Consider the following 23,130-nt stretch of genomic DNA (forward strand, 5'->3'; position numbering starts at 1 on the left):
TACATGTGGGCTTGTGCTGTTTCACACTACGTTTCTGCTGTTTCATTTGAATAGAAGCACCATAAAGTACAAACAGAGCTCTCTTTTGTTTATTCGTAAAAGGGTCTTCCCTTCACAGCCTGCTCTATTTTCACTAATTTCTCTTACGAGGTGCAGGTTTACAGTCTGGAGTCATCTTCATCCCAGAGCAGGTGGATGAGATTAAAACAGAAGGAGCTTGAGGGGGTTGTCACAGCATTTCTGTCCTTCCTCTGCTGGGCCTGTTCTTCTGGGAACAGCCTTCATCTTCGCTCCATATGTAGGTCGTTGGCCTTTTGTGTGTGACGTTGTGCTTCCACCAAGTGTTTGGCGTTTCCATACCTCTCTTACATTCTGTGGGTTGTCATGGAAATGCACTGGGGGCAGCAGCAGCAAAGTTACAGTGGAGGAAAGAGTGAGCAGTGGGAGGAGGTCAATTAGTCCGGGCCTCTTTTGTGAGCCTCTGCTGGCCTGTTGATGAAGAGCGCTCTGACTAGAGATGTTGTTGGCTTCAGGAAAAAAGTAACTTGGAAAAACCCAAAAACTGGGGTTCAGCTCTTAGAGACAGTCACGCGGTATGACGTTAGATTTATGTGGCTTTACTAAAGCAGAACCCAAATAGCCCTTTCCTGAATGCTTCTCTTTTGAAGTGCAATTTCTTGCACTATTGTGTTGATTTGGCTCTGGTAAAACGAGCTGTGAACAACTATTTACACACTGAGCTCATAGTGTAAAGAAAACACTCTGTATGCACAAACACACTAAGTGCTCTCACTCCAGCCTCCAGATAGGTTGCAATTATGTCTGCACATATGGTAGGAGAATATATATTTGAAAGGTTAAGTGTGATTTTGTCTTTTTGTTAAAAATAATCTTTTATTGTTGTAAAGTAGGTCAGGGTTGCTTTTATCATGTGGTATTGCTCTGGGATGCACAAAGATATGCCTTAGTATCTCTTGCTCTGCATTTCTGTAGACTGCCACTGGTTTTATGACCCAGTTTGCTGGGTTGCAGCTGACCCACTCTCTGTTTTCGCCAGCTGCCAGTTTACTAGGAATTTGCTACACTATAACTAGAGGAATATAAGTTTGCTTCTTTCCTGCCTTTTTGCAAAGCTTGGGTATTCTAGTATTTTTTACTTTTTTAACCTTGTGAAATTGCACTATAAGATGTGGTCTGAAAGAGACATTCAGCAGGAAAATATATGCAAATAAACATGTCAAACTCTACTTAGATTTCAAAAATAAGCTTCAGAACTTGACTCAGAGGCACCACTCTAAGTTTTTTAATATCATTAATAAATGTTCAGTTAAATTACATCACGAAGCAATTAGTAGCTACACATGAACCAGTGCAATATTTGACCCCTACATTGAGGGGATCAGGTGGCTCTATTGTTTTATGGTCAGTGTTTTCCTATCATGGTTTAAATCTGGGGAATAGTCACTGAAAATTAGTACAAAGTCTTTCTGAGAGAGTGCCTTTACAGTCCAATTCTTTCTTGATTTTTACCAGGGTCTATCCTGGGCCTTGATCTGCTCTGGAGCCTCCTCCCAGTAGGACATGCCATAACCACCTCAGCTGGGACCCTTCAATGAGGACGACCAGGAGCTCCTTCTCGAATGACTGAATTCCTCCTCCTATCTCTAACCATCCTTTGGAGAAAGCACGTATCTGTGATCTAATTACCACAGGTAAAGGTAGGAACCAGTGAATCATCAGCTTTGCTTATCTCTCTTTACCACAACAAACTCTGAGATACTTAAAGATATCTACTCGTCCTTGACCTGGAGTGGGAATTCCATCCTTTCCTCCTGAAAATCATGGCCTCAGACGTGAAGGTGCCAATTCTTATTCCCACAGTATTACACATGCCTGTGAATATGGGCTCAAATTGTGGTCATAAATATTTTGTACTTGTAAATCAGTTTTGTTCTTGTAAATCAGGATTTGTATGTGCAAAAAGAATTTGTGTGTGGACTTAGCCAAAAAATATGTGTGAAACTCTGCACTCAAGTTTCAAGTTACAAGTACGAATTTTGACCCTGTTTTTCTTTTTCTTTCATCTGATTGGCCAATGTCATGTCAATCACAAATTTAACTATACAATCAGAGAACAGATGGGTTTGGCTGTCAGAGGGGCGCTTTTTTGAACTGCAGGTCCTGGAAGGGTAATACAGTTTGAAGCTGGAAGATCTCTGTGTAAATATCCGATAGCAGCTAGGTCCCCTAACTTTCAGCAGCTGTTGAAAGGATAAAGTTGTGGTATATCAGTGGTTAGAAATACCATTATTACTTTAGTATTAGTTTAACACAAAGTCAGGGCTGACCCGGGACCATTGCTGTGAGTCACAGTGCTCAGCATAAAGGTCCTTTCACATCACATGTGCTGCTAATGCTAACTGCTAACTAAAAGCCAAGGATCCAGAATTTGTTGCGCTGGCTGCTGGGCTCTGTGGGTTTTTGCAGCAGCTCTACCTGTACTAGATGCACCTGCTCCTTGTTGTTTCTATCTCTGACTTTATGTCCTCTACAAGAGTTTCTGGGTTTTTTTGCTGGTTCTTCAAATATTCAATAAAAACATGTTAACGGAGAAAGCTTTGTAAGTATCCTCACTAATGAAGACTGTCATTTCAACAACACTGCCCACCCCCCCACAAAAACTCAGACCACCACAGACTGTTCTCCTTCGTGGTGATGAAGGAAAACGCTGGGCTGGCATCTAAAAGGGCATTTATTCCCTTCAAGGACCTGAAGCTCCATAATGCACCCCTCCAATAGCCAAACCCACCTGTTCTCTGATTGGATAGTTAAATTTGTGATTGACATGACATTGGCCAATCAGATGAAAAAATTATTTTTTTAATTAATTTGGTCAGTTCCCAACGTGATTGGGTACAAAAAGAGAGAGGGAGTTCCTCAGAAGTAAGGTTAGACAGAGGTTCACCAATGTGCAATGCATAGATAAAATAAACACCTACAAACATATTATGAATATCTCATTACGTACTGTACATAACACCATCAAATGATTGTGAGAATCTGGAGAAATCTCTCTGCATAAGGGACAGGGCTTAAAATCAATATTAGATGCGTGTGATCTTCAGGCCCTCAGGCAGTACTGCATTAAAACAGTCACGGAAATCTGAACTGTAACTCAAAACCTCAGCTTTATTGCTGGCATAAAACAAAACATAAACGGAGCAATGGCAATGAACGTGAAACACTGACACGAAAACACACAGGCATAATCTGAGGATACGACGCAACACCGAGCATGGGAAAACACAGGGCCCACACACACAGGGCAACAACGGGGGAATCGGCAACAGGAGGGAGACACAGCTGGGAGAGACCAGGGCCAACGAGACAGGGGGAACAAAGCTGCACACACCAACACAAGACAAAGACCTCCACAACAAAACAGGAAACATGAATCACAACTCAGAGACACGGACCCAACACAGAGAGACAGAAAACGACACATGGAACTAGACATATACTAAGCAGACACAACCGAAGAACAAATCCTAAACACAAATAAACAGAAACATGAAACTCTAATAATAAACATCATAATCATCATCATCATCATCATTAACACAACAAGAGAACAAGAAAACAATCCCTGATGCAAAATTAAAGCAAAACATAATAAACTCAAAATACTGGGTAGAAACTGACCCAGAACCGTGACAAGTGGAGGAAATAATTATTTGATCCTCTGCTGAATCTGTATGTTTTTCACTTACAAAGAAATGAGACGTCTCTTTTATGGTAGTTTCATTTTCACTGAGAGAGAGAATATCAGCCAAAACCAAAAACACATGACATAAAAGTTATGCACTGATTTGCATGTCAGTAAGTGAAATGAGTATTTGATCCCCAAGAAAATTATATGAGTTAGTACTTGGTGGAGAAACACTTCTTAGCAAATATAGCAGTAAGGCACTTGTGGTTGGTCACCAGATTTAGACACGTCTCACGGCCGCGGTATGACGAACGCGGCCGTGACTCTGGCAGACGAGCTGAACACTTTCTATGCTCGCTTCGAGGCTGCAGCTAAGGTCTCCAACGATGCTAGTGCTAGCGGCGCTAACGGCTGCAGACAGGAAGATACTGCCAGCACCGGAAACGTGCTCGTCATCTCCGAGCATGAAGTAAGGAGAGCCTTCAAGAGAGTGAACACCAGGAAAGCAGCAGGACCAGACGGCATCCCAGGTCGTATCCTAAGAGACTGCGCATACCAGCTAGCTCCTGTGTTCACTGAGATATTCAACATCTCTTTATCTCAGTCGGTGATCCCCACATGCTTCAAAGAGTCCATCATTGTTCCTGTCCCGAAGAAACCCCACCCTGCTTCTCTCAATGACTATCGCCCTGTAGCCCTCACCTCAGTAGTGATGAAGTGCTTTGAACGCCTGGTCAGAGACTTCATCATTTCTTCACTACCAGACACACTGGACCCACTACAGTTCGCTTACCGTCCAAATCGTTCCACAGACGATGCCATCTCTCATCTCCTCCACACATCACTCACTCACTTGGACACTAGAAGGGGGAATTATGTTAAAATGCTCTTCATAGACTACAGCTCTGCATTTAACACCATAATTCCCTCCACACTCACCACCAAGCTGGAGCATCTGGGACTCAGCTCATCTATGTGTCAGTGGATCTCCAACTTCCTAACTGGCAGACCACAGGCAGTAAGGATGGGCGGACATGTCTCAGCCTCCACCACTCTCAGCACTGGAGCCCCCCAGGGGTGTGTTCTGAGCCCCCTGCTGTACTCTTTGTACACATATGACTGCGTGGCCACTACCAGCTCCACCACCATCATCAAGTTTGCTGACGACACCGTCGTGGTGGGCCTGATCTCTGATAACAACGAGACGGCCTACCTGAAGGAGATTAGGAATCTGGAGAACTGGTGCCAGAGGAACAACCTCCTTCTAAACGTCAGTAAGACAAAGGAGCTGATAGTGGACTTCAGCACTAAGCAGGAGAGGAACTACCAGACCCCCGTCATCAACGAGTGCCCAGTGGAGAGAGTGGACAGCTTCAAATACCTCGGAGTTCACATCACGCAGGACCTGTCATGGTCCTGTCACATCAACACCGTGGTGAAAAAGGCCCGACAGCGTCTCTACCACCTCAGACGCTTGAGAGACTTCCAACTGCCCTCCAAGGTGCTCAGGAACTTTTACTCGTGCACCATAGAGAGCATCCTGGCGGGAAACATCTTAACCTGGTTCGGGAACAGCACCATGCAGGACAGACGAGCTCTACAGAGGGTTGTGCGGTCAGCTGAGCGCACCATCCGCTCCGAGCTCCCTGACCTGCACTCAATCTACAGCAGGCGGTGCTGGACCAAGGCCAGGAAGATCGTGAAGGACCTCAGCCATCCCAACAACAGACTGTTCTCTCTGCTGAGGTCAGGAAAGCAATTCCGCTCCCTGAAGACCAACACAGAGAGACTGAGGAGGAGCTTCTTCCCGCAGGCGATACGGTCTCTCAATCACACCACCACACAATACTGACCCACACATACAGTTCTTACACACACACTGGACATTCTGGACATTGTTTTCACTTCATCACTTTAAGCATATTTGCACTGCACAAGACATAATGTGGATTGCACAACACTGGTCACTATATTCTTCATTTCCAGTTAATACTTGTACAGCTGCTGTTATTGTGTATATATATATTTATATTTCGTCATACATTCTTATATAGTTCTATACTGTGTATTGTGTTGTACAGTTATTTCATTTTTAACTTTAATTTTTATATTTTGTTTTATTCCTTCCTTGTTAAATTTACCCTTTTTAATTTTTCATATTTATTTCCTATCTTAATCATAGCCTTTTCTTTTTTTTCTTTAGGTCACGAGCAGTTGTCTAAGCATTTCACTGCATATCGTACTGTGCATGACTGTGTATGTGACAAATAAAATGTGAATTTGATTTGTCTCAGGAGGTATTCCAGCCGATTCCTCTTTACAAACACCGTCTACATCATTTCGGTTTCTTGGCTGCCACTTGGCATCTCAAAACTTCAGCTCCCTCCAGAAATTTTTGACCGGACTTTAGCTGCTCCTTTGTTGTCGGTATGTGCTGCTGGTAAAGTTTCTGGGCTGCCTTTCCTCATAACAGCCATCCCTCAAGATTCTCTCCATTTAAAGCAATGCATCATCAGGGACTATAACAGCTAGTCCTTTTACTGAATCATACTGGGCATTAGCCTGGTGAGCTGACAGGATTTTGGGTTAATAAGTCAATTGAAGGGCCATTGTGCATCAGCCCTATAAGCGTTGACAGCAGTCCAGTCATTTATTTTCATTACTGACATTGTATTGCCCAGTCAAGTCTCTTAATGCAACTGGCCCCTTGCCTAATTTAATAATCATTCCAGCCTTGTGCAGATCTACAGTCTTGCCTAGAATAGTAAAATTCTTCGACACCTTTTTCATTTCTCTATGTGCTTTCTGCATTTAATCATTAGCTGTTAGTAATCTCTGGCTGTCTTCCACAGCCTGTCTTTTTTTCTGTCTTCCTCAGAGATGGGCAGTAACGCGTTACAGGTAACGAGTAAAGTAAGGGATTACTATCGCAAAAACGGTAATTAGATTACTGTTACTTTCCCGTAGGAACGCTGCGTTACTAAAACCGTGATTTTTTGCGAGAATGTCTCATGACAGTGACGTAAGCGAGTGCGCCGTTCGTGACAACAGCTGTGTGCAGATCAACAATGGATCATATATCGAGTGCAGAGAGAGTATGAGCGTGCAGCGTTTAAAGCGTGGAAGTACTGACCTTACTTTGAGTTTGATTCCATACAAAGTGACAAAAACATTAGTGTCCGCTGTGCGTGGGAAGAAAACTTCTTTTTACAGCGAAAAAAACCCCTAAACTTCCGAGCAAGCACCGAGTAGCTACGACGTAATGGGAAACTCACAGAGAAACTCGCGGATTCTTCCACTGACCGCTGTACACCTGCACCAGGGTAAACCTCCGCCTACCGCAGTCCTGCTTTACAGGTGAAAATAGAGCAACAGGACTGCTGAGTCTGTGACTTTATTTATTTTCTGCTGTGTTTTACTTGCATCTATTTGAAAGACTGAGTGTAAACACGAAAAAAACCAAACATTTTATGTGCTGGAATGTGCAGAAAATAGGTTTAAATGTTAAACTAATTTCTTCCAGTCAGTGAATGTTGCAGATAATTAAATGTTTGCTTGATGCATAAAGTTAAAAGATTAAAACTAACAAAACAAGTTTTAAAAAGAGACTTTTCCATTTGATCACATTTTGTATGATGGATTATGCAGAAAAAGTAGAATTGGGCTGAAAGATCTATCACTTTATCACCTCTTCAGGTTGTAAATCGTGTTTTTAAAAAGTAACTAAGTAACTAAGTAATTAATTACTTTTGAAAATAAGTAATCAGTAAAGTAACGGGATTACTTTTGGGGGGAAGTAATCTGTAATTAGTTACTGATTACTTTTTTCAAGTAACTTGACCAACACTGGTCTTCCTCGCCTCAGCCCAACCAGTTGCAGTAGACGACTGCCCTACTTGACAATTCTGGCTCAGGGATAAAATACTTATTTCACTCAGTGTCATGTAAATCAGTTAAAAAAAATTATGAAGTGTGTTCTGACTGAACTTGCTGTTGACTCTATTAGATGAAAAGATATTTTTTGGCATTAGCAAACTGAATTACAGGTTCTTGTGAGGGGAAGGCACATGAACACAGGAGTAACCAGACTTTCTGCATCTTTGAGAACCTCACCTCAACTGTGCGTCTGACTGGAGGAAATAGCTTTAGCACAGTACTACTGCAGTATCAGTACTACTGCAGAATAAGACAATAATCGCAGTCTTTGGAAAATACTTTTACTACGCCATGTACTTAAAACTGTCAGACATAAAGTCGTTGTAATGTACGACTGCTGGCTGGATTTCTTGTTGTTGGTTAGTGATTTTAGCAGCCTTTGTTACACAAGCACCACCTCGCAGGATGACACAATAGAAATAACTCATTTGGTTTTCTTCTGGCTGCCTCCAACAGTCCATGTGTGTCAGGTTAATTGTACAGGTACAGTAAATGTAGTGTTTGAAGAGTACACAATGTGAATGGGTGAATGTGACTTGTAGTTTAATATGCTTTGAGCAGCCAAGAAGACTAGAAAAGTGCTATATAAGTTCCAGTTTAACCAGTGGTTTGCTTACAACCTGTAAAATGCAGTGTATGTTTCTTGCCCTTCCTTTTTGCTGTTGACACATAGTCAGTGCAATGCCACTGGATAAACCTCAGAGCAGAAGATGCCTGTTTGATGCAGGAAGTGTACTGTGAAGGTGAGGAGATGCTTGATGCTTGTAAAAGCTCGCTGACATGATGCACGAAGCCACCTGATGAAATCTGTCTACAAAGACAAACTTTGTGGGTGGATTACATGAGTAGCACTAATGTTTTACTAACTTTGAAGTACAATAATGAAACAGATGCCCCACTTAACACAAAGTGTTCTGTAGTAAACATAAATAAGGCCCATACAGTAAAAATGTCTGCCACCCTGCTGCTGCTGCTGAACTCTCTCTGGCAAATGCTTGACACTGCTTACGTAAATAGGCTTCTTTTAAAAATGGCTCTATTTGCATGACAAAGCCCAATGGTTTCAGGGTGGAGGGCAGAAGGAGAGGGAGGAGTTTGAGTCTGTCGCAAAGAGGAGGCAGGACAGACTGGGATTATTGGACAGATGCACTGGGATCGCCAGCTCTCTCCCAGTCAGGAGATCAGACTGCACTGCAGGGTATATCGAACACTGTGGTTGAGGTATTAGCGGTACTCGTCTGGATTTGGGTTCCATTATCCGGTGTAGCTGGATCTTGTTCCCATATTACCTCACACTACTTTTTGTACTGGTTGGAGGAAAGAAGGGATTTAACATCTCCCATAAACTGGGAAAAAATTGAATATTTGCGAACCAGCTGTGGAAGAGTGACACATGCTTGCCACCAGCACTGTCATGCACTGCTCACAGCAGCATCTGAAATGTTTATGGCTTAAATGCTCATAATCAGTGGCGTTTATCTAGATTTAGCAGAAATATAATTCATAATTGCACTGGTGACCTGAATGGTTTATTACAGCAGAACGCTACACTGGCTTAGAGATGATGGGAACCCTGCTTACTGGACTCATACTCTTCCTGTTTGAGGTAATAACCTTCTCATTTTTCCATAATGATTTAAATTGATACAAATTATTTGATGTGTGATTTTTTTCATTGTTGTTACCTTTTTTATGTAAAAACAAAAACCCCAAACAAACATTTAAAACATGGAAATCCAAATTATTTTAATTTGGTATTTTGGTGAACTGGTTTCCTTTGTCCTGTAGGTGGGATGTGAAAGTGAGCCGACACATGCCGTGCCAGAAAGAGTAGAGGGCTCAAATGGTGAGAATTCTGGCTTCTCCACTAAAGGCTAAATAAAATCTCTATATTATCCATGTTTAATGAAACTTCATGTATATGTCTGACTTTCTAGGAGAAACACTGGTGTATCTGACACCACACTGGGCTTTCCAGCTGGTCAATGACTCGCTGTCCTTCTCTAGGGCCGACAGCTTCTGCAGAGGGCGGTTTAGCTCTCTCATCACCTCAGACCAGAAGGAAGTTCTGGAGCTGCTTCGGCAGGCTGGACTTCATTCCTCCGTCTGGGTCAGGGATTCCAGCAGAGTAGCCTCCAAGCCTGTGGCGCTCTCCCAGCAGTGTGAGTGAAAACGCAGTTTTAAGCTGCAGATTTTTGTTTTGTTTTGTTTTACGTGAAACACCTTTTTGGTCTCATCTTTCAGATTTGCAGTTCTCAGCTCTAAAGTTTCCAAAGGAGTCGCGTGACGGCTTTGCACACGTCAACAAGTCCTTCCCAGCCCTCTCATCTGTCAGTGTTTGTGTTCGAGTTCAGTGGGACCCATGGTGGAGTGAGGTGTCGACCATATTTTCCTACGCTGCACCTGTCTTTACCAATGAGTTCCAGCTGCGAGGCCAAGCAGACATGCAGGGTCGCATTTTGCTGGCGCTCATCATCCATGGGAAGCACCTACCATACAAGGCATCCTTCCCAAATGATGGTGCGTGGCATCAAATCTGTGTCACATGGCAGCAGAGTGGTGGCCACTGGGCTACCTATGTGGACGGAGACAGGAAAGACACAGGCTCAGACACAGACACTTCCAGGGATATCTACGGTGATGGGATTCTGATCCTGGGGCAGGACCAAGACTCTTTTGGCGGGAATTTTACAGAGCCTTTCTTTGGAAATATAACTGACCTAAATGTCTGGAACATGTCTTTGGAATCACACCATGTCCGTCTGCTAAATGAATGTTCACCAGTCACCCAGGACCTGCTTTTCAGTTGGAACCTTGAGCTCCTTAGTAGCCACCCTGTGGTCAAAGAGGTGCAGGCCCGATTGTTTTGCCCGGGTAAGATGACTCCTTTTAAAATCTATAACTTAAATTTATTCTCTGCTAATAAGAGCTGTTGTATGTTGGTATACTTTGTTGGCCTTGTCAACCTTGCTTTGATGATTTTTGCTCTACTTTATGAAGGAGAAATACAAAGTAAAGTAGATTTTTTAAAAATATGCACAATGTCAGACAGTTAAAGTCAAACTGCCTTGAAAGCTAGCAGAGAAGTGTAATAATTAGACAGTGTTCAAATTTAAAAATGAATGACAACTAAAAAAATAAAAAATGAAATATAAAATAGTCCCAGGTAGCGCAAACTATCCAGTAAACTATAAAGATTTGATCTAAAACTGGTAAATATTTAAAATTATTGTAGGTTAGTTAGAAGTAACAGATAAACAAAATGTCACAGCTAAAACAGAATAACATACAAGCAACTGAAAGACAAATAAATTATGAATAAATAGTTAAAAATGTTAAATAATTGTAACAGCTAAACAGCTGTGATGAGTAAGTAAATTTAAGGTTAATAGGACAGCTAAACGTAATCTGTGCATTTTATTAAAGAACTGCAAAAGCTAAAATAATGACTAAAAAGTAATTATGTAAAGGTTAAGCTGGCCACGTGTAACACAGAAATAAAGCTGAATCCACTTCATTCAGTTTGATCTACTTAGTGGCAATTCACAACAAAAGTCAACCTGGTTTGGCCACCAGGCTGACAGCCTAGCTTACAAGAACAAATAAACAGTTGAGCTGACAGTAACCCATGTAAAAGGTAGTCATTGGATAAAACAGTCAAGGGGCTGAAATAGTTACTTTTTTAAGAATGCGACAAAAAATACTTGTGTAAAATAACAGTAAACAGTTAAAATTTCACTGATGTATAGTCACCAGTAAAATTAAACTATGAAAAATAATTACATCCTGTTATTCTAACTATGGAGGAACTGATTCTAACTGTACTGTCTACACAAAAAAGAAAATCTTTATAACTCTTTCATGTGTTCTTACACAAAGCATCACAGAAAAGCCTTTCTGTCACATTCTTACTTTAGTATAAAACCAAAGAATTAAATTTATACAGGAAAAGTCTGGGATGCTTCCAGAACGAGCAGAAAGAAAGTGTGCAGGGAGGGCTGGATGACTGCAGGGGATTCCCAGAGCTCAGTCAGTGTGTGGGGGGGCGGCTTGGGAAGGAACAGCTCCTAGCAGTGTTGACTACTCCCCCATATTTCCTCTTACTAGATCTGAGCAGTTTTTTTTCTTATCAGCACTAAGATAGGTTTCATTTGTGTTTGCACATTACCCAGATGCAATTTGATATAATTTAAAACCATTATTCAGTTTTCTGCTTTAATCAAATGTCATACCCTGTCCATTAATTCTCACCTAACAAGGCTTCAGATATTTTTTTCATACTAACTCTTGTCTTGTGTGACCATTGGTACGTGTTTGCAGCAGTGCACCAGCAGGTGGAGCTACAGGGCTGCAGAACATTGCAGGGCTGGTCAGCTGAGCTTCCACAGTTGGGTCTGACGGACTGCCTGGATCTCCTGCCTTTCATCTGCAGGAGCAGCAGAGGTGAGCCTCACAGGCTGTACGCTGCAGAGGTCTGGTACATGATGTGACTTATTTAACCTTCCACCAGTTTAAGCCATTTACAGTTTTTTCTGAATGCTTAAACCCTAACTGTGATTCTTACAGCACAATTTCTAAAACTATTAATACTTGTAGCAAAACCACTCACTGAGTTTGCAAAACTAAAAGCACAAACACTGCTTTGCACTCAGTTTGCCATTTTGTAACACACACTTTGCAAACCTGTAGCTACAATCCACTGCACAGCACTCTCTTTGCAGAACTGTAAACACAACTCACTGCTTTACACTCGATTCCCAAATGATCAACACACTCCTAGCAAAACTGTACACATTTACGGCCATTATTTACAGTATTTTGCCAACTGTCTGGCACACTGCCACATGTGGAAACTGTTTTAGATAATTAGTTCACTTTGCAATCAGCCTAAGCACTATGATACAGGTAAGCTGTGTGTGCGGAGTACAATGGAGGGAGCAGGAAGAGTGAGAAGTAGAGGAGGCCGAGGAAGAGGACGTGGAGGTGAAGAAGTAGGACGAAGAGGACGACAAGGACAAGGAGGAGCAAGAGGAGGACGAGGAGGGGGGAGAGGAAGGGTAAGAAGAGTAAGAAATAGAATTGCTGATGACATCAGAGCTACAATAGTGGACCATGTAATCAACCGTGGAATGACCCTGAGGGTAGCTGGCCAACGGGTCCAGCCTAACTCGAGCCGCTACACTGGAGCAAGTATCATAAGGACATTTTGAAATGAGAGTCGGTGAATACAGTCACTTTGCACTAAGATCTGTAGCACTGCCATATGCTAATGAGAAACACAACAATACCATAGATGTAAAAATATTGAAATTGTTACTTTACAGAGTTGCTAGATGAGCAGATGCTGGGGCAGAGGAAGCATGTTCACTGCAGACCAAGTAACCCATATAGTCATTATGGCGATTGCAAATAATCCTATACTTGGAAATAAACACTTGTGTTTGTTTTGATGTGTTTGAATAAACACCAGTACTTGAAGTTTGGATCCCTCTATGCTTATGGATCTATGACAGCAGTATGAGCTCAAACTGACATAGCCTACCTTGTGCACAGAGAAAGCAAAAGCCAGATGTGTTTTGTATTCATACCATCAGTGTGCAGTTGGTGCATTGTGTGCTTATTAATGTGATGGCTTGTGTTAACTGTTGGATACGAAAATACCATTTTTACAAAGGTGTGGAGAGTTACAGTTTTTTCTGATTGCTTACAGTTTTTGCCCACTGCTTGAACACATTTTGCAAAACTCCGCTCTCTGTGCCAAAACTGTACACATGACACAACACTGGGAAATATACCATTCACATCTGCACCAAATTGAAACTCTACTCCCAAAACCTAAACTCTGCTGTCAAAACCTGACATTCCTTTGTCAAAATGTAACTCTGTTGACAAAATGACACATACTTGCATCATATGCAAACACTGACAGATCAGGGGGAACACACTAGTCTGCTGTACATAAAACACTGCAGTCTTTGATTTCCATTGTTTATTCAGAAGGCACATTTACAGGAGACACATTTTCAAACAACCAAAAAAGCAAATAGACCTACTCAATATTGTACATTGCAGTACCATGAATTCAGATAAAGCAAAAAAAAACAACAACAACAACAACACAATAATACTGCAATAGAAAAAACACTATACTGTAAACACAAAAAACCATGACAATTGTGCATAAGTGGGCTCATGGATCCCGCCGTCTGTTGGGGTCTGGCCACAGGACCTCATCAACATCGCAAGCAATGTCCTCTCCCGCTGGGCACCGGGGAAAATATCCTCTTCCATGTCAAAACCATCCATGGATTGCTGTCACCTGAATGTCGCCGCAGGCCTGTTCCATTGCCTGCAGAAGAGGCATGCGGGCATGTGGTTGGCGGTCATATACTCGCCATCTCCAAGCCGAAAAAAAATTCCTCTATAGGGTTCAAAAATGGTGAGTAAGGGGGCAAGCATACCACTTCAAGTTGATTGTGGTTGGAGAACCAGGCCTGGACCAGAGCAGCCCGATGGAAACTGACATGATCCCATATCACCACAAACCTGGGCTGATCTGCTCTGTTCTGTACAACTATATCATGGAGAGCATCTAGAAATGTGAGTATGTGTTGGCTATTGTATGGACCTAGTATTGCATGATGGTGCAGAAGCCCTCGAAGGCATATGGCGGCACATAATGTGATGTTTCCCCCGCGCTGCCCTGGGACGTGCACAATTGCCCTTTGGCCAATTACATTACGACCCCGTCGTCTTGTTTTGCTCAGGTCGAATCCAGCTTCATCAATGAAAATGTATTCATGAGGCTGTGCAACTCCATCCATGGCCGAGATTCTCTGAAAAAAAGGGGAACATATCACTGTACTACAGTGCTACACATACAGAACCCTCACCCCATCACACAGGTACCTGTGTAGCTCTCAGAATAGATCCATGTGGTACTGATATGGTACATATTCAGCTGCTGCTGGACTTCACCAATACTCTATTGTAAATGTAAGGGACAGTTACACGTACCCGTACATATTCAGCTCGAAGTCCTTTGACCCTGTCACTGTTCCTCTCGAATGGGACTCTGTAGAGCTGCTTCATGGTGATGCTGTGTTTACCCAAGATGCGTCTGATGGTGGTGATGCTCACATGGTCTATGTTGCTGAACACTCGCCTGTCTGCAAGTATTTTCCGTCGTAGCTGGTGGAGACGGATGGCATTGTCTGCCCTCACTAGGTCCACAACAGCAAGTTCCTGCTGTTGTGTGAACAGGCGTTGGCGTCCTCCCCCAGAAGGTCTTCGGGTCATTCTGGAGGAATACAACCACATACTGTCATCGGTTTGCTTATTTTTCTTACAGTACTTTACTGTACGTACTGTGTCATCCACTGTACAACACTGTACTTCAATATAAGGAATCAGCCACTTTGGCTGAAAAAGGAGCATTAGCACCCCGTACACTTGATATGGTAATGTGATATACTGTAGAACAGTGCTATAAAACCATCTGAGTAGAGCAGAAGGTATGGAGGTGAAGACAGACCTGTTTTCTAGTCGGAATGTTCGTATTACAGATGCCACTGTGAAGCGGCTTAGATGTGGGTGGACTCTCTGCCCAGCTTCCCTCATAGTCAGGCCGTGGTTGATGACATGGTCCACCAAAGTTGCTCTTATTTCATCAGAAATATGGGTCCGTGCATGGCCTCTTCGGCCTCCTCCTCTTCCTCCTCCTCCTCCTCCTCTACCTCTTCCTCTTCCTCTTGCTCTCCCTCCATCCATGCTTGCAAAGTTCTTGAAATGGCTAAACTGAGGGCTTTTTGTAGTTGGCTAATTGGTGTTCAGATTTGCAAGTAAGTGCCTTCAGGTGTGTATTTGAGTGGTTGCAATTACCCGATGTGTTTTGTATTTTGGATACATGTGTTTTCCGAATGGCACCCTGAAATTTCATTTTGTGAGCGAAGTGTCTTATGTATGAAATAGAGTGTAGCATGCAGGACCATGTGTGTTGCATAAAGGAGTAGGTGTGTTGCATAATTGGAACTGGGGTGCAAAGCAGCGCTTTTGTTTAAGGTAGGGGTACATGTGTTTGAGGTATGGTAACAAAAGCTTCAACTTGTGTTACTTTAGTCTAGGCATGGGTTCACGGTGTTCAAGCAACGGGCAAAAACTGTAAGCACATTTTTTGTAACTATTGGCTAATTTTGCCAAACTCTTCACACAAATAAGAAAACCTGTCACCCAATAATCAAAACATTGTAGTTCTCTTGCAAAAGCAAACACAGCTAGATTAACTCTTCACACCTTCGTAAAAATGGTGTTTCCGTATCAAACAGTACACACAAGCCATCATCTACTAAGCACACAATGCGCCAACTGCACACTGATGGTATGAATACAAAACACATCTGGCTTTTGCTTTCTCTGTGCACAAGGTAGGCTATGTCAGTTTGAGCTCATACTTCTGTCATAGATCCATAAGCATAGAGGGATCCAAACTTCAAGTACTGGTGTTTATTCACACACATCAAAACAAACACAAGTGTTTATTTCCAAGTATAGGATTATTTGCAATCGCCATAATGACTATATGGGTTACTTGGTCTGCAGTGAACATGCTTCCTCTGCCCCAGCATCTGGTCATCTAGCAATTCTGTAAAGTAACAATTTCAGTATTTTTACATCAATGGTATTGGTGTGTTTCTCATCAGCATATGGCAGTGCTACAAATCTTTGTGTGAAGTGACTGTACTAACCGATTCTCATTTCAAAATGTCCTTATGGTGCTTGCTACAGTGTAGCGGCTCGAGTTAGGCTGGACCCGTTGGCCAGCTACCCTCAGGGTCATTCCACGGTTGATTACATGGTCCACTATTGTAGCTCTGATGTCATCAGCAATTCTATTTCTTACTCTTCCTACCCTTCCTCTCCCCCCTCCTCATCTTCCTCTCCCCCCTCCTCGTCTTCCTCTCTGCTCCTCCTTGTCCTTGTCGTCCTCTTCATCCTACTTCTTCCCCTCCACGTCCTCTTCCTCGGCCTCCTCTACTTCTCACTCTTTCTGCTCCCTCCATTGTACTCCGCACACACAGCTTACCTGTATTATAGTGCTTAGGCTGATTGCAAAGTGAACTAATTATCTAAGAAAGTTTTCACATGTGAAAGTGTGCCAGACAGTTGGCAAGTTAGTGTTAATGATAGCCATACATGTGTATACTTTTGCTAGGAGTGTGTTGGAAATTTGGTAATTGAGTGTTGTGCAGTGAATTGTGCCTACAGTTTTGCAAAGTGTGTGTTACAAAATTGCAAACTGAGTGCAAAGCAGTTTTTGTGCTTTTAGTTTTGCAAACTCAGTGAGTGGTTTTGCTATAAGTCTGAATAGTTTTAGAGATTGTGCTACAGGAATCACAGTTTGGGTTTAAGCATTCAGAAAAAACTGTAAGCAGGGTTGTTCACTTTTACAAGAAAACTACAATGTTTTGCTGATTGGGTGAAGAGTTTTCTTATTTGTGTGTAGAGTTTTGCAAAAATAGCCAATAGTTACAAAAAATGTGCTCAAGCCATCAGAACAAACTGTAAATTTGAGCGTTGAAATCAGGTCAGGGTCACATCTTTCCTGTTTGCATGCAACTTTCAGCTGTGTTGGAAACATTTTGACACATGAGCTGTAAAGATGCTTTGTTAGAGGAGTTGATGCTGTACTCCTTCAAAAAACAAAACAAAACCATGATGACCATGAAAATGATCCTCCATGTTTTCTACACTGACTTCCTACACTGTATCCCCCCCCCCCCCCCAAGTTTCTTCTAAATGTTGATCAAAAGAATTGATCTATGGTAAAAAAAAAAATGGTTTCAAGCAGGGTTGCTGGAGTTACAGTCCTCGACTGAGCATTAATACTGAGTAATAAAGTCTCAGTTCTTTGCCTCCTGTAACTAAATCACACTATCTGAGCTCTAAGTACAGGAGGTCACTTTTGATTTGGGTTTAGTGTTGTACTCTCGGAGGTTGCAGCAGGCCCAGGACTGAGTAATGATCTGTGAGCAGCAGTGCATGCTGCTCTTACTATATATCACCTACATTCATGTCATATTGTTTTTGGCACAGAGCGTTACCTGAAGATGAAGCAGATGAGTGACTCTCAGAGCTCTCAGCCCACTGCTTTCATGAGCCAGCTGATGAAGCTCTCCAACCAGAGCCAGGTACACTTCTACATGTTTTATATGTTTTATAACTGCACTGCATTTTTTATATCTTTATTTAAATCTAGTAACATACTTTGCATTGAAAAGTATCAGGAGACTGGTTCCAGAGCCCACACCGTGGGTTGAGGTGGACTTTATCTAGCTGGGACCTTTCAACTGCACTAACTCAGGCTCCTTCCACACCAGAGAGGTGACATTGCATGTAACAATTGCTAGTTCTGGTAGACAAGGATCGGTCCGCCAGGGTCTCTGCCCCTAGCCTCCCCTGGCCCAGAACACATTGCACCCAACCCCTAATGCGCCCCCTGAGGGTGGTGGGTCTACAAGAGGGTGGGCTCATGTCCCTTTTTCAGGCTGTACCCGGACTAATGGCTTGCTACCAGACACACACCCTACCCGGGCCTGGCTCCAGGACAGGGCCCCGGTAACCCTACCCCAGGCAGGCAGACAATTCCCTTGATCTCTGCTCATAGTGGGTCTGAATGACTCTTTGTCTGGTCTCCCCTGGTAGGGAGACGCTACCACAAACCCCTCCACCACGATAAGGGAGCGATTCACGGAGGGGTAACTGCAACATATGAAAATGAAATATTGATAGTGTGTCAGTGATATACAGGTCATGCTATCATTAGGAAATCAGACTGTTTTTTCTTTTTGTATGCTTTTGTGCAGTTAGTGTCTCCTGCCAACTACATGAATCTGCATTTTTTTAAAATGAAAAATAAATCTGAGATGACGCTGACTAATAACACAACTGTTATTTTTCACCTCCTAAACACATTGTGATCATATTGTTATTGTGCTATTTATGATAATTGTGACAATAATTGTGTCCAGACTGTATCCAGACTTTTTAAATTTGATTTCTTATTCTTTATCAGGCCTTTTCCACTTTCCAACAGGAAAACACCAATAAAAACACATGAACTCAACCTGATGTCACAGAAAGTTATTAGTAAATATTAATCACACTAAAAACTCAGCGTCGCTGTGTCCTCTCCTAGCTGATGCTGCCATCAGGGCTGAGCAGCCTGGCCCAGGCATCTGCCCTGCTTGACGTCTCTGTCCAGGCCCTGGAGGACACCCGGGACGAGGGACTGCAGCCAGCAGACATGATGTCCCTCATACAGCTTCTGTCTCTAACTGCAGACGTCCCCTCACAGCCATTTACCCATGACACTAACTACAGCCAGGACAACATACAGGAGCTCAGCCAGCACTTCATCAGCTTGGCTGACAGCATCATCAGTGAAGAAGACACCTTAAAGTGGCAAGCCATCAAAGAGGTAGTTCACACGGAGTGACTCTGATACTGACTGTGTGTTTTTACCTGCAGTGTCGCAATATCAGAAGTTTTTACACAACCTCAACTTGTCATTCAGACTGTACCAGAAGTGCTTAGAGTTCCTTGTTTTCCTGCCCTGTGGCAGTCCTGGTCAGGGTGTACCGGCCTGTCAGACTGTGATAGCTGGGAGAGGCTGCAGCAAGCCCGCACTCCAGGATTGGGTGAACAGAAGGAAACTGATGGATAAAGGGTAAATGGACTGATTCTTACATAGTACTTTTTTACTCTACTTGAGTACTCAAAGCTTCATTTACCCTCATTCACAAATAAACACAGTCATCATTCTCTTCAGCATCTTCTGTTTGAACAGCCAGTTCCTCTAAGACCAAAAAATCTTTCCCTCTTTTTGTTATTAGAATAAACGTAAAGGTAGAAGATGCCAAATGATTACTTTCAGGATTGTTCAGGATACTTTTTCTAGTTTGCCAGAATCAGAATCAGAAAGACCTTATTTATCCCCACGGGCCAATTAAGATACAGCCAGGAAAAATGGGATGTGGCCCAAACCATAGCCTACGACAGTTATTCTAAACTTTAGGGATCATGTTCCATCTCTCAGGGAATTAATGCATATTTTGTTTCCAAATGTGTGCAATATATAACTCTACATCTGACCTGATTACTATTGTACAGTCAGACAGAAGAATGTAGTTGTCAGCCTTAACCCACTCTTCCTTTAAGGATCCGAAGCTCAAGTAGTAGGAATAGATTTTCAAATAAATGGAATAATGGCAGCTTCTAAATGGGAAACAAGTCTTTAAGGGTCATTATTCTTTGTATATGCTGAAGAACTGCTGCACAAACTCCTGCTCTCTCGCTCAACGTGGCTAAAATGGAGGCAAGGCAGGAAACGTCTGCTTAACTCATCGCTGATTATTCTGTTTGTTTTGATGTTTAGTACTCTCTATATTTGGAATTAAACCTTTGCTACATGTATTTAAAGTAACTTGAGTTAAAGTAACTAACAAAATAGTGGGTTCACTGGTGATCTGTAAATTCACCGTGGGAGTGGATTTAAGAGTGTGTGTGTGGTTCTCTATTCAAGAGCTGATCCTGATAAATTCAAAATACATTTAGAAGCAAAAATGAATTCACTGTCCTCTTCTATGATGCACACACAGATCGAATTCTGGTATTTCCTTTGTTTGTAAGTATTTGAGGTATGAAGTACTAACTTTTAGAAAGCACCAAAAACACACAGACGTAACACTTGTATCATCCACAGAAGTCGCATCCCTAAATATAAACAGTTAAATATAGATTTGCAAACCTTTTGTTAAGCCTATTGAAAATGTATTGAATTTTATATGCAATTAACATAAAATTAGTTTCAGGGATATAGTCCTGATGAGTACCTCAGATGATTAAAGGGCTTCAAACTCCCACCCAGGGTGCTCAGGAACGTCTACCCTTGCATCCTGAGTTGGAGCATCACCTCCTGGAAGTAGAAACACATCTGATGGAACCATTTGGTCCTCAGGAAGGTAGCTCATTCAGCTAGTTTAACCTCCTGAATCTGTAGGACAGACAGCAAACGTTACGCATCTGCAGCCAGGAGGACAGCAGGGGAACCAGCCACCTTAATAACAAGCTGCCATGTGCGGCTGCCAGGACAGAACGAATGAGGAGGAATGTTTACACTCAAGCCATAACGCTGCTAAATGGCACTGCAACTTAAGCCCCTACGTGCCAATTGTCCTCGGGCAGGGTACTAACCCGATGCATCCGTCAGAGTATAGAAAGGACTCAAGTAAAAAAAAAAAGTGCTTATGTGAATGAGGCAGCTTTCGTACAATCTTTGAGTGCTCAGAGTAGAAAAGTGCTATAAAACCCAGTCCATGTCACATGACCCAATCCCAGGTTCAACGAGGGGATAATGGCAAGAAAGGAGAGTGCTTGTACCTGAAAACTGAAATGTACTAAAGACGTGTAGAAATTGTTCTAGATGTCACTATGCTTTGCTGAATCTCATAACTGTTGGTACACTTTCTATTATTTATGGTCATCATATTATATTTATATTGATGGTCCATGGGCCACACTTTCAGGACCCAGGCATTACAACCTCACTGCTACGTAAACACCTGTGACTACATTCCCTAATTTGCGAAGCTGCTTTATGCTAAAATAACTTTTTAAACTTTGAGAACTAATTAATTGTACAAGTGGTTCCCTGCCTGCTGCACTTTCCAGAATGAGACAGCTGACTCTTGATTGATCCAGGATTGGTGATGTTTCTTTTCTTCGTCAGATGCTAAATAAAAGATGCTACATGTTAGATTGGCTTTGCCCAACCTTTATAATTTGGTGAAGAGAGCACTGGTCTAATCACTGCTCAGTATCAAAAGATAGGAAGTGTGAGGACCAAGAGAAAGGCTGTTGTCCCACTTACGCTCCAGTGACTGGTTTTGTAGGAACATAGGTGTTATTTTCCTTCAAATCCACCAGAGGACAGTATGCTTCTATGGTTTGTGTTGTTCCAAGAGCTCAACATCAGCTTCAGTGATGAAGAACAGAGCTGATAAATTTAAAGTCTGCCTCCAAGTCATTGCTTAGTCATCCAGATTTTCCCAAATTTTCTCTAATTATTGAGTAAAAGCATCCATGTAACCCTGTTCACACTCGCTGCACTGTGTTTTCCCTCATCTCTGTCACCAGACTCTGTTATTTTTTCCTCCTCTGCTTCTGCACTATTGATGTGTATGGATCTGTATAAAGGTTGCCTTATGACAAGTGTTTCTCTCAGCACTTTGCCTCCCTTCCCCCTCAGAACTCGCAGTGCTCCAAGGCCAACTCAACGCAGACTCAATGATGAGCCATTTAAAAAAGCTGTGCATGTGCTCATCCATAAACCTCCCTCTCTTGCTCTGCTCCCAGCTGTCTCCAAGGCTCAGTTCTTCAATGGGCAAATTGAAATCAGAATGCAGGTTTTCAATACAGACAACAGGAAATCTCTGATTGTGCGCTGCATTATAGGCCCATCCACTGAGGTGTGTACGTGCCCAGTTCTGCTGCAACAGTGTGGGAAACAGTTAAGAGGATAAAAGTACTGTATGAATGGCCATTTTGAGATCTGCCTTCTTTGGTTTGATGACTGCCGTGAGCAGGCCATAGTGGGCACGTGTCACTGCTGCTAACCTGCTCGTGGTCTGTGTTTGAGGTGGTGAACGGCCCCATGGATGTGGTCAAACGCATTGACCACATGGTGACCAGCCTGAGCCCTCGCTTAATGGCAGAGACCAATCACCTAACCATCCGCAGCCCCAACATCAGTGAGTCTATCTCTCTCTCTGACACACACACACACACACACACACACACACACACACACACACACACACACACACACACACACACACACACATTAGAATGGCTTAAATGTGAAAATAGAGCAGAGGAATTTGGACACAAAGGTATAACAGATACAGGCAGTTTTAGAAAGCTTCTGAAAAAATGCAATTATGTAACAAATGACCTTCAGAAAGATGAGATCTATTCACCAGTGATGACAGAAACACAATAATAGAACATAAAAAGGAGTTTTGTACTGATAATCAAATACACGTTTAACAAAATGATATACTATGACTAACTGCAGAATGTATCTTAGCTTTAATTTTAAGATCGTAGACCTTTTTTCCAGCGTGTATTCATGAACATGGATCATAAGACACTGTTTAACAAAACTATTGAATTAGCTGTTTAGGAACTGCAGCCAGTTCAGTTGACAAGTATCATTTGAGCTATAAGGATGGTTTTTAATGAAATCCACTGTTATTATTCAGACACTGATGGATTAAACTGTATCCAAACGATGTTTAAACTGATCTGTTAGACACTTCCTTATTGCACTGCTCAAATGGTAAAATCTGCCATTGTCCTGTGGATTTTGATGTCCTTAGTGCAACTATGACAATTAAAGCTGATTGGCTACTGCTTTAACAAATTCT

At 42.4% G+C, this 23,130-nt stretch overlaps 1 protein-coding gene across 1 annotated transcript in view; it reads left to right on the forward strand.

The window, feature by feature from the left end:
• The first annotated feature begins 1,696 nt into the window (after positions 1–1,696).
• adgrd2 (adhesion G protein-coupled receptor D2) overlaps positions 1,697–23,130 on the forward strand; it is a 66,832-nt gene continuing 45,398 nt past the window's right edge. Inside the window, exons 1-9 of the mRNA XM_082555282.1 lie at positions 1,697–1,718; positions 9,184–9,251; positions 9,434–9,491; positions 9,583–9,807; positions 9,890–10,519; positions 11,966–12,088; positions 17,738–17,832; positions 18,840–19,121; positions 22,341–22,452. Of these exons, the coding sequence (XP_082411408.1) occupies positions 9,207–9,251; positions 9,434–9,491; positions 9,583–9,807; positions 9,890–10,519; positions 11,966–12,088; positions 17,738–17,832; positions 18,840–19,121; positions 22,341–22,452 (1,570 nt within the window). The 5' untranslated portion in view covers positions 1,697–1,718; positions 9,184–9,206. The remainder of the gene's footprint in view (positions 1,719–9,183; positions 9,252–9,433; positions 9,492–9,582; positions 9,808–9,889; positions 10,520–11,965; positions 12,089–17,737; positions 17,833–18,839; positions 19,122–22,340; positions 22,453–23,130) is intronic.

The sequence above is a fragment of the Aulonocara stuartgranti genome, assembly GCF_965226115.1.
Source record: "Aulonocara stuartgranti genome assembly, chromosome: 12".
Taxonomy (NCBI): Eukaryota; Metazoa; Chordata; class Actinopteri; order Cichliformes; family Cichlidae; genus Aulonocara; species Aulonocara stuartgranti.